The sequence below is a fragment of the Neurospora hispaniola genome (assembly GCF_033458365.1).
Source record: "Neurospora hispaniola strain FGSC 10403 chromosome Unknown B0T23scaffold_4, whole genome shotgun sequence".
NCBI classification, from domain to species: Eukaryota; Fungi; Ascomycota; class Sordariomycetes; order Sordariales; family Sordariaceae; genus Neurospora; species Neurospora hispaniola.
The window spans coordinates 1446683-1463795 of record NW_026944409.1 but is presented as its reverse complement, the minus strand read 5'-3'; the positions used below and the strand labels follow the sequence as shown (position 1 = coordinate 1463795).

The following is a 17113-nucleotide window of genomic DNA, read 5'->3' as shown; positions in this document are numbered from 1 at the left end:
ATTGATTCACCAAACCATCAGCTCGACACCGCGCCACGATTTATTCCGAAACCCAACTTCCACGCACCACCCTTTCCATTCTCACGACGTGCATCGGTAGACGATTACAAGCCGCAACCAAGCAGTCAATTTCCCGATCCCAGCCATCCCTCTTTTCTCCAAAATGGAGGTCGACCCGCGCGGCCGCACTGAGTTGAGCCACAGGGGAGGCGACGATGATTCTATCGACACAAGGATGGCTGACGACAAACCGACCTATCGGTCGTGGAAGAAGAAGTATCGCAAGATGCGTATAACCTTTGATCAGAAGATGCATGAAGGCGAGGAGCTGTACAAAGCCGAGCAAAAGGCCCTAGCAACCGCCCGGCGACTAGCCATTCAGAAGGAGTAGGATTATCGAACTCTCCATCGACCTTGTCGGCATCCTCTGCTAACCTCGCATGTCTAATTTGCAGCCGTCTTCTTGATCTCCTTCTCGACGTCAACAATTCCAACCAGATCCCACCAGAGAAGCGCTTCGATTTGAGCGTCAAGGCACCTTCCAATAAAGAAGGTCTATACCTGGACATCGACAGGCCTTCCACGCCTCCGGGCGGCATCCGGCCCTCGAAATCCTACAAGGAACTCCTCCAAGATGTGCCGCACATGCGGTTTTCCCAAGCGGCCGAGTGCTTTCCGGAGCTCCTCCGCGACCTCGAAGCCGGCCGCGACTCGCCAGCCGATCCGTTCCAGGGACAACCCCACCCGCCTTCGTTTCTCACGGCGGACGATATCGATAACTACATTTGGGAGATTGACCAACGACTGGCGAGAAAAGAGGCCACCGAGACTGGTGTGTCGCCTCCTCCGGCCTTGCCTACCCTCGCACCGATTGCCCAGCCGAACAGCGCCGCCACCAACGCGAAGGAGAGTGGTCTGCTCGCCTCCCGGGACTTCCAGCTACGCAACCCGACATCTGTCTACAACTGGCTGCGGAAACATGCGCCCAAGACATTTCTACAAGATACAGAGGCCCACGGGGATGACAACGACCACGGTGAGTCTCGCGGCACCACCTCAGGTCGCGGCGGACGGGCTAAAGGCGAGCGTGGCGGTACGTCAGGGGGCCGTGGTGGTCGGGGCGACTCGAACTTGGCTCGTACAAAGAGGGGCGGCGCCAAGTCCGCCGCTGTTGTCGTTGAGGCGCCCGAATACTTGGACGAAGATAACAACTTGGAGGCGGCGGTGACACCGAGCACAACAAAAGGCAAGCGAAAGCGGGTTGTGGACGATGATCCGGGCTACAGGCCCAAGGGTGGGTCAAGTCGGCCGACCAAGAAGAAGCGTAAGAGCGAAGGCGGCGGCGGGGAGGCTACGCCTACATCGGGTACTAAAAGGCCGCGAAAGACCGCCGGAGCCAGTGTTGAAGCCTCAAAAGCCAATGATTAGTGGGTGAGACAGGACGCCGTGATGGCATATCGTGAGAGAGGGTGGGTGTTTGAATAATAGCAGTGACACCTAACGTCCTTCAGCGGGTTCTTCGTATATTTGTTTACGGGCGCTCGGCTAGTTGTGGCGTTCAAGTTCTCACCACGCGCTTTTTGGCAGTGGTTCACCAAGAACAATCGGGAATGCATGTGCATGTGCATGTATTTTAAGATGGGGTAAATCGGGAATAGATTTCGGGTACGAGGATTACTTATCATTCATACACACTTCGGCTTTTCAGCAGTGTTCCATGTTTCTAGTCTTCGAATGGGTCCTCATCCAGCATCCGTCCACCAGGGACCAAGGATACATGAACGATTCTCGTCTGTCAGATTTCATGGCTTGAAGTGATGCAAGTTCAGTCAGAGTGGGCGGGTTTGCTTTATTGTCGACCATAGAAAATAGTGGTGCTGTTTGTATGCGTAGCCAACGTTTAAAACTAGAAATAGCGCCCTACAAGAAAAGTGTAGCTGATCTACTGATTCGAAAAGCCGGGACAAAACAAATACCGGAACGTTGGAGAACACCAAGTAAACAGAGAATACGTAAGTAAATAAAAGATACGTTTTTGTTTGAAGGGTATTTTACTCTTTGATTTTGTTCATAAAGATGCTGTAAGCCTATGTACAAGATGCCCGCCGATTTCCAAGAACTCCGAAATGGATGGTACAGCAATGACAATGCCAGCAAATTATACCGATGACTCCTTGCCTTGATCCCTGTTGTTGGTGGGGTGTAAAAGACGCAAGACGCAAGGCGCAAATGCAATGAATGCACTTTAATGCGTAAACCAAAAGATGATAGCCAGGACGATGCTGTTTTCGTCTTTACTTTTCATTCCCCTGTTCCGTGCATCTCCTTTCGCCTGCGGGTGCAGCAGAACTAGACCGTTTACCCGGCCCACCGGGGCAGCTGATCCAACCGTCATCTCACGTCCGACTTGTTCCATTCCTTTTTGGAGAGGTGTTTGAGAGTGCCTCAGGGTAGTGTGGCTTAGAGCTTCTCCTTGAGAGTGCTCTTGAGGCGGCGCTCGACGGCAGCCATGTACTCGGAGGTGGTGACCCAATCCTCACGGCCGGTCTTGCCGCAGGCAAGCGCGAGATCCTTGGTCATGATGCCATCGATATCGACGGTGTCAATGCAGGCCTTCTCGAGAGCCTCAGCGAAAGCAATGAGCTCGGGAGTGTTGTCGAGCTTGCCACGCTGGACAAGACCACGGGTCCAGGCGAAGATGGAGGCAATGGGGTTGGTGGAGGTCTGGTTACCCTTCTGGTGCTCGCGGTAGTGGCGAGTGACGGTACCGTGGGCAGCCTCGGACTCGAAGGTCTTACCATCGGGGGTGATGAGGACAGAGGTCATGAGACCGAGGGAGCCGAAGCCTTGAGCAACGATATCGGACTGGACATCACCATCATAGTCTGTGAAGAGGGATTTTGGGTTAGAGTTTGCTTCTCCAACCGGTTGTTGCGGGAATTCAGAGACTTACTCTTGAGGGCCATGATGTAGCCACCGGAGCTCTTAATCATCTGGGCGACCATGTCGTCGATGAGACGGTGCTCGTACCAAATCTTCTTGGCCTCGAAAGCCTCCTTGTACTGGGTGTCGTAGATCTGCTGGAAGATATCCTTGAAGCGGCCATCGTACTTCTTGAGGATGGTGTTCTTGGTGCTCATGTAGAGGGGAAGACCCTTGTCAAGAGCGAGCTTGAAGGAAGCGTGGGCGAAGCCCTCGATGGACTCATCAGTGTTGTACTGGGTCTGAGCAACACCGCCGCCGTTCTTGTAGTCGAAGACGTCGATGACCTGGGGCTCACCACCCTCGGGGGTGTAGACCATCTGGAGCTTACCGGGGCCGGGAGCGACGAGGTCCTTGGCGCGGTACTGGTCACCAAAGGCGTGGCGGCCAATAATGATGGGCTTCTTCCAGCCGGGCACCAGGCGAGGGACGCGGGGAATGACGATGGGCTCACGGAAAACAGTGCCACCGAGAGCATTGCGGATGGTGCCGTTGGGGGACAGCCACACTAACGAGCACAAATCATGTTAGCCAATGCGTCGATATGCGCCGTGCAGCGCTTCGCTTTCTGCGTGGAATTCTCCAAGATGGAAAACAAAACTTACTCTGCTTGAGCTTGAACTCCTCTACACGAGCCTCATCGGGAGTGATGGTAGCGCACTTAACACCGACGGAGTACTTCTTGATGGCCTCGGCGGCATCAACAGTGACCTGGTCGTTGGTCTGGTCACGGTACTCGAGACCCAAGTCATAGTACTTGAGGTCGATGTCAAGGAAGGGGTAGATGAACTTCTCCTTGATGTCCTGCCAGATGATGCGGGTCATCTCATCGCCATCGAGCTCGACGACGGGGTTCTTGACCTTGATCTTCTGGAAAGCCTCGGAAGCCATTGTGCGGAATCTGTTATTGGAGACGAAGAGGGAAGGGGCAGCAGGGCGAGTAAGGGCAGGAGAAGTGGCGATGTTGAGACGGGAGTAGACAGAAGCCTGACGGAGGGAGGAGCGGATGAGGTTTGCGGTGACGGGCGACATGATGAGAAAAGGGAGGGGGGGAGGGGGGGTTAGTAAAGGGGGGGGGTTGAAGAGAGGGAGAAGCGTAGGAGGCCCGGAATTATTCGCACCGGGACGGGCCGCAGGGAACTCAGGAGTCAGGAGAGTCAGGAGCGTCAGGAGGAGGCGGAACGGACGGAAGGAGGGGCGGGGGGAACGAAGTCCGGCCGGTCCAGGTCAGAGGGCAGAGGAGTGGCAGAGCTTGGGATTCCCTCTGGAAAGCCGAGGAAGTTAGCCAATGGGATGATGACCGATACAGCGCACAGAGACAACAACAACAACAACAACAGCAACAGCAACAACAACACCTGAATGGTCCCCGGCGCGGTGGGATGACTATGGGGAGAATGGAGATGGTGCTTCTCCGGATCCTAGAGGCTGAAGCCCAGGACTCCAGACTCCAAAGTGGGCCACGGCAAGCTCGCAGTTGCGAAGTGCATTGCGGGTTCCGGGGCATCTCCGCTCTCAAGCCGACCAGGCGGACAGATCAACAGACAAGTGGACGGCCACCTTCTTGAACTGGCCGGCCGTCGTCACCGAAGGGACGAGCCTCAGCTGCGGGCCAAAGGAGCGCTAGAGGCTGACATGCAAGCAGGACAAGGGATTTGTGCTATGACATGGTAATGTAGGGGAATTGCTCTTCAAGACATAGATGGTACTGACTAGACTCTTGCAATGATAATCAAGTACCTCTGTACCGAGTATCGCCAGTTCGATAAGGTAGGTAGATATATAAGCTGGGCGGGTTCCTGGCGACGGCGCGACTAGGTCGACTAAGGATGCTCGACAGGGTCAGCTTGCTTCGGACGAGGCGACTGATGTCGGTGGCGGGGCGTTGCGCATGTGCAGATAGACAGACGTAGCGAGTGTGGTGTACACTACTCTGCGCAGTCGATCTGACAAATGCTAGCAACGGGACGCAGCGGGACGACGCTGACTTGAAGACGTCGACCGTACACGTACGCAGTTGTACGTAACGTCCGTTGCGCGTGGGGTACCTGCCTTCGTACGTTCTGTGATTTTTTGGTCGCGTGTAGCGGGGAGCAGTGGATGAACCGGCTGGCTCTGTGACTGACCGAGACTCTTTGACCGACTGGAAACTGCTGGCTTTGATGTCTTCACTTGGGATGGAGCGAAAAAAAAGTCTTTTGGATATTCTATCCAAGCAACTTGTGCCATCTCCGGCCATCGGACTCTCCAAATCGCATATAGGTAGATTCCTTGCACCTCCCCAGACTGCCCACCTCCGATATTGACTCTACCTGCTGCAAAAGCCTGCACTCTGCTGTGTGTTGGTACGGCCGCGAACCGGTATCAGGCCAGCGGCCGTGTAGCAGAATACACAATTACCAGTCTCTAGCGCGCGTATAGTATATGAGCAATTCGCCGTTATTACCACGTATTTGTAAAGCAAAAGCCTTGCACGCCTCAGAAAACTCTTTTCCGGCTCCTGGCTCGACGTTGAAAAGCGGGGAAACCGGGCCTCTGATGGAGGGGCACGCGCCGGTGTTGGAGGGGTTGGGCTGCCCCTCACTGGTTCGGCCGTCGTCGTCCCAAGTTGCCATCCAATAAGAACAGCGTGCGCACGCTCACAGGCGCAAGTCCTTCCAGTGTGTTGGGCAGGTAGTGTAGAGCAGGGGACCGGTTCGCATGCAACAGGCGGGCTATGCAACAGTGTAACCCCCACATTTGCGCACCCGAAAAGGCATGGTTTAGATGGTTGCCCAAGAAACCAAAGGCGTGTGGAGGAACTGTCCAGGGACAAATCATCACCATCATTGATCCCTTCGACCGTGAAACCGCGTGAAACAGCAATGTCCATGCCGCCGCCACCGCTTGCACCACTTTTCGCCAACACCAACGTCCAACACCACATTCTTTTGGCCTTCCTACGCAGTATATCCTATCGCAAGCTTGGCGGGCCCATCGCACCGCCTTCGGCCGGGGAAGAGTGCAGGAACATTGTGTCTTAGCAGAGCGGACCGCCGTCCATCAGACGGCTTTCCATTGGCTCAATGGTCACTCAGCCTGCAAGGAACACCGCCTTCGCCCTTCGGTTCCCATTTACACCGGGCGACCTTTGGTAGCGTATGTACACTACTGTGTGCCGGAACGGCTGCCATGGTCAGGCATATGGTTACAGGGGTGTATGGCTTCCGGATTCCGGATCATCTGGAACCAAGGACGACGACGACGACATCGATGAGGACAGGCTTATGCAGACTTCACCACAATACCAAAGTACCTAGAATCAACAGGCTTCAGCCTTGGGATACGCCGTCCTGTAGTTCCGGCTCATGCCATCATGTATTACCAATAAACAGGCACACAGGCCTTCACGGCCTCACGGCTCAGATTTCATAATGTGCCAGCGAATGGCGTAACACGGGGAGCGCTCGTCAATGTGGGGCCCTTGCTGGCTCAACGGAGATGATGGATCTGATAAAAACCACGCAAGGCCAGTAGGAGGCTACACTCACACGCTCACCGTACCGACTCGCTGCGGACTTGAGTCAGGTTCGAAGCAACATGTTCCGATATCGCCAACTGCCACTGGTAGGTTGTGGGTAGCCAATGCAGAGCCTTTTACGGTCGACAGGAGACCGTTTTCCAGATTTCTTGTTTTGAACAGGAAAGGCATCAGAGGAAGTTGGATGTCCGAGTCTCAATGCACAGGGCCTGGGGGTGGTTTTTGCTTTCAGTTCAGTTGTTTATAAAAGTTGGCGGTCGTTCTTTGACTCGAAATTCTTGGCGCAGGCTTCATCTACCGCACGCTACTGCGTGGAATTATGCCACATAAAGTGGACATAGTTCAGCCGGGCTGCCGGAGGAGCTTCGGACAACTCGGGACTCCTTCGCTAGTTTCGGAGATAAGCTACTCCAGACTCCAGACTGCGTAGGTAGGCACAGGGTATGGGCTGAAAGCACAACGCGTTGCCAAGCATCGATCTCAATTGTGTAATCGAAGGTCACGACCGCAACCATCAAGTCGTCTTCGTGCCATCATCTTCGGTCGACAAGGTTTCTTTCGGGATGTTCTGGATTGGATGTCTCACTTGTTTGTCTCGTTCTCGGCCTTTGTAGTGGCTATCTTGTAGAAGCCAAAGCGCACATGCATCTAGCATGTCGTGCCATAAGGTGCGATACGCGCCAGCTGCCTGTTGGTAGATGTATAGAAGTATCATCAGGCATACTTGCAACTCCCCAAGTCTACGCAATGCTTGCTGGAATGAAGAGAGGGCGGTGTCACATGGAGTGGTGAGGCAGAGTACCTCGAGGACTGACATTGCACAAGGCATATCGATAAGCTTGTCAATGGCCCAGCCTCCCGGTCCGCTTGGAGATTATAGCCTTGGACATCGATTGGAAGACTTCCACAATGGCCAGCGAACAGCACAATGGGAGGGCAATGTCGGAAGCCACCAGTGCCCGAAACGAGAGAGGCAGTTCCGTAAACCACAATGCCGGTCATATCCTGTGACAGCCATTCACCACAAGTTTCCCCTGAAATATGAAAGCAAACCGGAAGGCATAATTGAAGCGTGCTTCAACTGTTCAAAGGTGGATGACATTCACTGTCTTAGAGGGGCTTATGGTTTATGACCCGCATTTACCGAACGGACTGTTGAGGGACGGTTCGTTTAAGTCAGGTCTCTATACAAAAAGTTTCTTGGGTTCTCATTAGTTAGATCCGTAGTACGGCCCTACCCTTAGCTTGAGCGTCTTACTAAGCTAGCTTCTAATTAGTTAATTTAGGGATAGTATTTTTAATAGTCCGCGCTAGAATATACTAGGTCTTTCCTTTTTTGAGTAATAATTAGCTAATCGGTCTAGTAGACGGCTAGTAAATACCTAGTACTAACGCTATTAATCGGTCTAGTACCCGCACTAGCTAGCTGTTTACATTGCAACCCTCCCGCTATTTAACCTCGACTTTCAACCTTCTACTACTATTCAACCTCGATTTTCAACCTTCTACTAATAACGATACTAATATTATTACTATAATTCAATTTTAATACTTAGCTTACCGCTAAATAAATTATTGCAATGGTTATAAATATTTATTATTAGAACGTAGTAGTTTCCCTATCCGGTAAGCGACCGGTAAGCGATAAACGACTAGTAAATTAGTTCGCGCGGGGTATAAGAATTTCACTTCCCCTCTATTTCGAATTTTGAATTTTCTTTTCTATTTATTACTAACCTAAAATTCTACCTTCGAAAGAAAGGTAACGAAAACCCACGATTAAGTATTATTTTAAATTTAATAGTAAATATAGATTCCGATTTTCTAAATTGGTACTTCGCTTTGAATTTGTAGTATTAGCCCTCGTAAGACTATTAAAATTAATAATAAATTAAGTATTTTAGAATTAGTTGAGGTTTATATTTATAATGAAATAAATTATTATATTTTCAAATTCTAGAGCGACTTTAAACTTTAGAGCGACTAAATTATTTTGGTATGTATATAGATTATTAGATAGATTATCCTATTAATTATTAATTTATAATTCTATTTTCGAAAGAAAGGTAATAAAAACCTACAATTAAATATTACTTTGGATTTGATAGTAGATATAGATTCCAACTTTCTAAATCCTATTTATTAAATAAAATTAGTTTTTCCCTTTTTATTTATTTATTTACTATAATTAATTTATTATTATAAATACGGAAGATTTCCTTTTCTATTTAGGGGTTTCTATTTTCGATATTTCCTTCTATCTAAAGGTTTCTTTCCTTTTATTATTATAGATATACTTACTAAATATTATAAAATATATTATTAATGTAAGCCTAACCCTAAATTTATTAATAAACAAAATCTTATTAAGTTCGTATAAAATTATAAAGAATATTATAATAAATAAACGGAAGTAAATATCTATTAAGTCCCTATTTATTATTATCCTTAATATTCCTTTTATTAGTTAATTGGTATTATTGATTTAATAGTAAATCCTTTAAAATATATAAATCCTACTATAAACCTAATATATTGTATTAATCTATTATTTGCGGGTAAATAGTACCTTCGAAGGTTAAGATCCGAGCCGTGGGGGGTTGTAGGTACGATTCGGGTAGTATTGGTTAGTTTACTCCGAATAATTAATATTATTAATAAATTATATAGTATAAATAAAATACTATTGAGCGATCTCCTTCCAGGATATTACGGCCCGTTTAAAGACTTTAATAATAATTTTAACCTCAATTTCAATTTTAACTTCGAGGCCTTTCTTTATTAAGATTTTTATTACTTCGATTACTCTAACCCTATCTTTAGCCCCGTTAAATTATAGTTCTAATAATTCTAAATTAGTAGTTCTAACCCGCTAGGATAGCTGCCCATAAAAAAGAATTTAATAAGTTTCTAGAGTAGGAGCTATAGCTATTTCTACCTATAGTACTACCGATGGTACTACTAATAGTACTACTATAAATAATACCGCCTATATTAATACCGCAGTAAAGACCCCTAATACCGCCGGTCCCGGTACCGGTACTAGTACCGGTATTAATTGAATTAGTATAATAATTTCGAAGAATTATTAATATTAATAAATAGCTTTAAGATCGAGATTGTATTATACGTTTAATTATTCCTTTCTTTTTTGTAAGTAAGAATTCACAAGTATGTTTAATATAAAAATACTTTAAGTTATCTATATAATTAATTATACTTTATATAGGATTTTCCTAATATTATTGTAGCCCGCCGCTAAATTAATTAGATTTAGTATAATTATTATCGTTGTTATTATAACGGTTAATTAATTTTAGTTACTCCTTCTTTCGGTAATTAGAGACGATGTAATACTAGTATTTATAATAGGAATAATAATTAAGAAAATGATATTAATAATTAGGATGTTAATATAGATGATAATATAAATAATAATATAGGAGTTTATAATTCTAATATTAGTTAAAACCCCGGTTTAAATTCAGATTTAGATGATGATAATCTAGATGACGATTATTTCTTTTACCCTATATATAATATTGCCCGGGCTATAATAAATAAGTATATTGAGTTCGGGTTTTATAGGTATTATTAATTAGGTCTACTTTATAGGAATATTAATTTTAAGAATAAATTCTATTTATATTGCCGGAGAGTATTTGTACGTGGATTGTTTTTCAATTTTGATGATAGGGAAGAGTTTGAAATTTGCAATATATATTATAATTATAATCTTGCTCCTAAATTATTAGGACCCTAGCCTCTACTACTTTATTAATATTAGGGTCTATAATAGTAATTTAATGTATTGCCTAATCCTGAACCTATTTTCGAATAATTAGTATTACTATTTCCCCCCCAGCTTCGTTAATTCTTAAGATTTCCCGGCGTTGAATTTGAGTAGGATTTATTATATTAGCTTAAAAACCTTCTAGTAAGAGTTATTATTAATATTAATTATAATTTTATTAAGATCTTTGAGGTTGTATAGAAAGAGGATAATATAGAATAGTGTTTACGTTGTAAAGAAAGGTGGTTTGATATGTATATGACCGTCGGGTATTACTATTAATATTATAATTGTAATGATTGGAGGGTTCCTAATAATTTTGAATATTTTAATATTTAAAATAATTTAGATTTTAGCGATGTTTCCGACTTTTTATTACCCTTTAATTAAATTGAAGAATAGTTTATTGCCTGGGTTCATATCTTTATAGATATTTAGGTTATTAAAGGTTCCTAATATAAATATTCCGGCTATATTATTAATTTCCTTTATAATATTAGTTATATTTATTATTAATTACTTCGATTACCCCGGGAATTAAATATTATAATTCTTCAGCCTTATAGACTTTAAGATAAGCCTTGTATTATTCGGTAAATTAAATAAACTATAATAATTAATCCTATTAAGCTTTGTATTTGGCTTAATTATTTTAAGTAGTATTACCCTAGATATTAAAATATTAAGGTTATAGAGGTTTGTTTTGAAGAATTGGAAGTGCTTTTTAATAGTGATGTATATAATAAGTTGGCTGTTTATAAATTTAATTCCGATAATTTCCCGGATAATTAAAATTTTAATTTTAATAGAGAGGGGGATAGTAATAGTAAAGGAGAAGGTAATAGTAATGCCGGTAAAGAAGAAAATAATATTTTTGAATGAGAAGTTGCTACCCTTCTAAATTTTATTATTAATTAAATAAATATAAAGTAATTTTATTAATAATTATAAAGTGGAGGATAAGATATATTAAATGCTGTATTGGTTTAATTAGTATATAGTTAATCCGTCGGTTAATATCCTCTAGTTTAATTTTTTTTTAAACCCGGCCTATTATAGAACTATCTTATACGTAAATAGGATAGATCTTAGTTAATTCTATTATAGGTATTCCTTATATTCTATTTAAATAGGAAAATTAATTTTATTAAACTTCGTCTACAATTTATTAATCATACGGATTATATTTATTTATTATCTTATCACGCTAACTAGTTATACTAGTCTACCCAATGGGTATGCGGTACTGCTTCGTTCGTAGTCTAAGGGAAAAACCGTGTTGTTGAAATCCGGATGAAAACCCTCAGCTTCTCTATATCTAACCCTAACCCTACCCCGAACCCTTCGTCCTACCTTACTATAGGGGGCCCGGGGAGCCGTAGTTGCTTCTTTCGTCTTATTTTCTCTTAGTATATTATTTCTTTAATTCTAGTAGATTTAGTTACTTCTAATTAATCCTTTAAACCCTACTCCCTACCCAACGTTTTAGTAGTATTTTTATTCCGGAAGCGGGTATTCTTCTTTCATCCTATCTTTAGGGTAAGGGTAGGGAAGTAGGGTTTTACTTTCGTAATTAGAATCTTCGATTTTTTTTTTATTAAGATTAATAAAATAATATAATTAATTAATTATCGTATTACCGGACAGGTTCCATCCGAATAGAATTGTAGCTCTAAAATAAATTTCGGAGGTAGGGTTCTAATTCCTAAACCCTATTAGTAGAACGGGAGAGGCCGGCGCATCTTCGATTAGGATAAGATTTTTAATACGTGCCCAATTACGTATACCTAGGGTTTTAAATTAAAGTAGGCCCCTATATTTAATTTCGCTGTAAATACTCTTCTTCTAAGAGCGCTTAATAGAACAATAGCGGGGAAGATCTTTTATCCGATCCGGCCGAAAAACCGGATAAAAGAAGGGGGGGGAGCGGGATTCGAACCTACGACCTTTTAAATAAAATCAAAAGGGGGCCAAGCTCAAATCTTCCCAACTGAGCTATCCCCCCCACGGATTATATTAAATATATATTTAAATAGTATAATAGACGGTTTACTTAATATTATCGATTCCTATTCGTTATATTTAATATTTTAATATACTATAGCGGAAATATAGGGAGGTAATTTAACGTAGATGGGGCTCTCCGGGCTAGCCTTAGTACCTAGAGCAGTCTGGCAAACTGGACTAGACGATTTTATTTGGACTAAACGATTTTATTTAGATTAGACGCCTAAGTAGAGCCCCTAATTGGTTGGATTCCTAAGTCCGGGTTCCTAGTACTTAAATTATTAGAAAATATATTGGAGCGTTCGTTAGAACCGCCGGTCGGGTGCGGGCCTATAATAACACGAGTATACGGACTATATATATAGATAGGAGGCGGCCCGTCACGTTTATAATTATACGTATAGTAGGTACTTAGGTATATTTTATTTAGTAATTTATATTCCGTCCGAACCCCGAACTCCGACCCTAACCCCAATTCTAATTTACAACCCCAATCCCGCGTACGTACTACGCTAGCGGTTACACTTCTAAACTACGCTCTTAATTTACACCCGCGGCTACACTTCTATATACAGACTATACTAACAATTACACTTCTAAATTACACGTTAATCTAATAGCGCGGCTACGGCTACAATATAAATAATATTACACTTTTAATTACGCTACCCCTAATTTAACGCGGCTATATATTATATAATTATATACTAGATTAAATATCTATATTAGCGTACGAATATTCATTGTACGGTTGCGTATTGGATGAAATACCTACGCCGCACGGTCGTATATACTATATAGTTATATACCTACTGGATTAAATGCCCGCCGTTATATTAATTAATATATATTAAAATTAATATTTATTATTTTTATTAATTATTTACTATATATAGAGAAGAAGGTAGTAAAGAAAGTTAGTTATTATAAATATATATTATAAGAATATAAATAAAGGCGATGAGATTGAAATGAGAAATAAATAAAATAGAAAGAAATTAATTAATTAAAACTATTAAAAAAAATTATCGTATAGTATATTAGGTAGTACATTATATATTTGAACCGCCTCGCTATTCCTATACCTGGGGTTAATATATATTAGTACGCGACTATATATTTTATTGTAATTGGGTAAAGCGGATAGAAATAATTTGCTAATAGCTAGGTAGAGCGAGTATATCGATATGTACAACGGCTATCCGCTCCGGATAATATTGTATTGAAGATTGCTCTTATATATACTATTAATATATAATCTCCTTATTAATACCTGAGGATTTACGGCAGTCGGTTATTCAAGTACGGATGAAGAAGAGTATAATTATATTTGTATCGTTATTATATATTATATTATTATCGCCCGCCGTTGGTTATATATAAGCAATTAAATTAATATAATATAATTATTCGATAAAGGAATTTACGGATGTAAATTTATATATTTAGTAACTCTCTAATATATATTTATAAATATTACTATAGCCTAGGAATTCGAAGCGAAATATAAGTAATATAGTCGATATATATTGATTTTATAGTAGTCGGATATTACTAGGCTGTAAGCGTTATTATTGTTAGAGCGTATATATATTCTAATTTATTGTAACTATTCCTATTCCTTTTATACGAATTATATATAAATAAATAGGGCGGATTATTGAAATACTAATAATAATAAGCTTATTTAGGATCTCCTCTACAATTTCGAAATTTAAAAATAATTGCCTAACTTTAATATATTTAATTAGTATAATAAGGGTGAAGATGTGTCTAATTTTATAGTAGTTTATAATAAATATATAATTAATTTAGTTAATTTAATATTTATTGTAATTTTTGCTATAGTAGCAGTAAATAAATTTAATATAATTATTACAATTGAATTTGAACTAGTAATTGGAAGTATTATAATAGAAGGCGTCCGTAAATAAAATTTGTTAGTATATTATTAATTTAATTTATACCGTTAACTATACTTTCTATATAGTGGTAAGTAACTATATATACTATTATTAAATCACTATTATTCTAAAAAGAAATTACAATATATCACTATTAATTAATTATTATATATTATATACACTATTAAATAGATATTAGAATGTTTAGTATTAGTAGATGTGTTTAATTGTAGAATTATAATAGGGTTGCGGTATGTAATATGCGAAGTATATAAATGTAGGAAAATAGTAGGGGTAATTTCAATATATTTTGTATACGATTTTAGTATATATAAATATAGGATTTTTATATAGATAGTATTCGATAGTACGTAGGTATATTATTATCGAAGTATCTCTTATTTATATAGTATTAATTAATATAATAGATAATATATTTGGATTAATAAAATTATAATAGTAGAAGGTATAAATAATAATTAAAGTGAAAAATATAGTAAAATGTATATTAGTATTAAGTATAATTGTTAAATATTAATAGAGGTATTATAATTACTAAAATAGGTAGTATATACCTATCTGTAAAGGCTAATTTCCTTAAGAACTGGATCTTCCTATATTTATTAAATATTAGTAGGTAATTGGGTAGCGTATTATAATTGTATTGGTAGGTATGTTGTAGTAGTTTGGTTTATATGGTTGTTATATATTCGATTATAGCGAAGTATAGTAGCCGCTCACCTTCGTTGGCGATATGTATAATAATTTTAAACTCTTTTACTAGAATACCGTTAATAGCGGCTAACGATAGGTAATTCGGGTTAACTTAAAGTATATTAAAATTATATTCTAGTTTTTCTTCCTTATTATATATTTTATTATAGTCCGAATATAATAGGGTCCTATTAAATAGAATTGGGTATTTATAATATAGTTCCGCTATTTATATAGTTAGTTCGGGATTGGCATTTTCGTAGGTATTAAGAAGGATAAGGTATATTGTCTTTTAGAAGTTTATTTTTATTAATAATACCTTTTCAATATTAGAGTAATTAGTTTTATATATTCTCTTTTTAAAATATTTATTTAAATGAAATTATTAATAAAAAGAGTTTGAGAATACAATAAATAATAATATTTAAATATTGCCGTTCCTATATATACCGTTTATACCCATTATAATTTTAATATATTTATATATATTAGTTACGTAATAGTACGATGCGATTTCTATAAATTTTATAGAATCTGCTATTGTACCTTTTTAGTTACTCCTTCCTTTATTGTATTTAGTTATTATATAGTATTTAATTTACCAGTATATATCCTTACTTGTTAGCGTATTATAATTTACTAGTAACTTGTATTCCTTTGTGAATGTCTTATAGTATATTACGATATATATATTCGGTTGAAAAATTATATTACTTTATTCCGATTTCCTATTTTAGGCGTTATTTTCTAATCCGGTTTGAGATAGTAGTATTGGTATAGGAGTGTCGTTAGGTGGGGTTTCTACGCCCGATATAAATATAGACCCGGATATACTATATATAAATATATAAAATTAGTTAAATAAGTAACGAGTTTTATAAATTATTTCGGATAATTGGCGATAGTTGTATTTCGATACTTTAGTGCCTATTAATAATATTATACTTTTAACTAGTTTTACTATTATTTTAATAATTAATTCTATTAGGTCTTTGCTGTTAGTTTCTATTTTTATTTATATATAGAACTTTTAATTTAAGTAGCTTCTTTTTAATTAGTGTAATAGTAATGTGGGAATAATAATTAGCTATTTACTATAATTATTTATTTTATAATTCTTAAAATGCTTGTATAGGGATTATAAATGTCCCTATCCGGGTGGGAATAACTATATTTATAATTGTATAATATACTATACCCTTGCTGCTAGGGTTAAGAGAATAAAGTAAAATAGTAGATAAACTATATATATAATATTATTAAATTCTGAGTGTACTATATTGGGAGGGCGGCTTATTATAATATTAAATGTTAGTAATAGTCGAATTAATATAGGAAATAGATTGGAAATTCCTTATTGGGTACTATATTGCTTAATATTGCTAGCGTTTAGTAATATTATATATTATTATATTTCTATAATTTGTAAATAGTAATGATTATAATAAATAATATTAAAGTTGATTTGTACGTTTGGATCAATAGGGGAAATGCGTTTCCTAGCATTTTTTGAAAATGTGAAATAATATTAATAAAATTTAGTACTGCGTAGATTTTTGAATCCCGAATTTTCGGTTTATTATAATATATTACTAGTATAGTAGATGGGAAATATATATAGCCTAATTTTATTATTTTTAGAATCGATGGTTTTTTTAGGCAAATTTATAATTATCCCTTTATTTAAATGTGTTATTATTATTAATATTTTAATAATATCGTTGAAATTAGAATTATAAGGTCTAAGTAGTAGAGGAAAGACGTTGCCGGGTTTTATGTGTTCTTCTATTGATAAGTCCGCCGGGGTAAAATAATATCCTATTAATATACGGTAGGAATTATAGAAAATATTAAATTTATTAATAAAATCAATATAAGGAAATGATATTACTAGTAGATATTCTTCGCGTACTTAGTCCTATTTATATTCGAATACTTTATAAGAAAATTAGTTAAGCTCTAGTTCGGCCCGAGTGGGGTGTGTGTAGCATATAGGTATAATATTGCGATTTGTCCCTACTATTATTCGCTAAATTATATAGAAATGTGTGCTTTTATTCTATAGGCTTTATATTAGCTAGTTGTATTTGGGGAATAGTGTTTATTATTGTTTTTATCTTGCATTTAGTTACAGTTTAATTGTAAAGCCGGGATTATAGTGATCTTCGTTAAAAGAATAATTTATATATATTT

General features: G+C 39.2%; 4 protein-coding genes and 1 pseudogene across 5 annotated transcripts; 1 reads left to right on the top strand and 4 right to left on the bottom strand.

The window, feature by feature from the left end:
- Positions 1-163: 163 nt before the first annotated feature.
- On the top strand, positions 164-1428 carry B0T23DRAFT_395698 (IEC3 subunit of the Ino80 complex, chromatin re-modelling-domain-containing protein; the record flags this gene model as incomplete). Its single annotated transcript, XM_062838199.1, has 2 exons — positions 164-387; positions 456-1428. 2 exons carry the CDS (start codon positions 164-166, stop codon positions 1426-1428), a joined length of 1197 nt encoding a protein of 398 aa, XP_062692785.1.
- Positions 1429-2449: 1021 nt separating this feature from the next.
- On the bottom strand, positions 2450-4309 carry B0T23DRAFT_139196 (isocitrate dehydrogenase NADP-dependent). Its single transcript, XM_062832322.1, has 3 exons — positions 3588-4309; positions 2954-3490; positions 2450-2885 (listed from the first exon to the last, which is right to left on the bottom strand). Exons 1-3 carry the CDS (start codon positions 4012-4014, stop codon positions 2461-2463), a joined length of 1389 nt encoding a protein of 462 aa, XP_062692784.1. The 5' UTR covers positions 4015-4309; the 3' UTR covers positions 2450-2460.
- A 2674-nt stretch (positions 4310-6983) lies between these two features.
- Positions 6984-7455, bottom strand: B0T23DRAFT_379439 (uncharacterized protein). The gene has a single exon (XM_062837149.1). The coding sequence runs from the start codon at positions 7329-7331 to the stop codon at positions 7017-7019; it is 315 nt and encodes a 104-aa protein (XP_062692783.1). The 5' UTR covers positions 7332-7455; the 3' UTR covers positions 6984-7016.
- Positions 7456-12213: 4758 nt separating this feature from the next.
- Positions 12214-12300, bottom strand: B0T23DRAFT_t174 (annotated as a pseudogene). The gene has a single exon. The product of its transcript is annotated as a tRNA-OTHER (tRNA).
- Positions 12301-16499: 4199 nt separating this feature from the next.
- Positions 16500-16811, bottom strand: B0T23DRAFT_317796 (uncharacterized protein; the record flags this gene model as incomplete). The annotated part of the gene is made up of 1 exon (XM_062835023.1): positions 16500-16811. A coding segment is annotated over one exon (312 nt), but the record flags the coding sequence as incomplete, so codon positions are not given.
- Between the last annotated feature and the right edge of the window lie 302 nt (positions 16812-17113).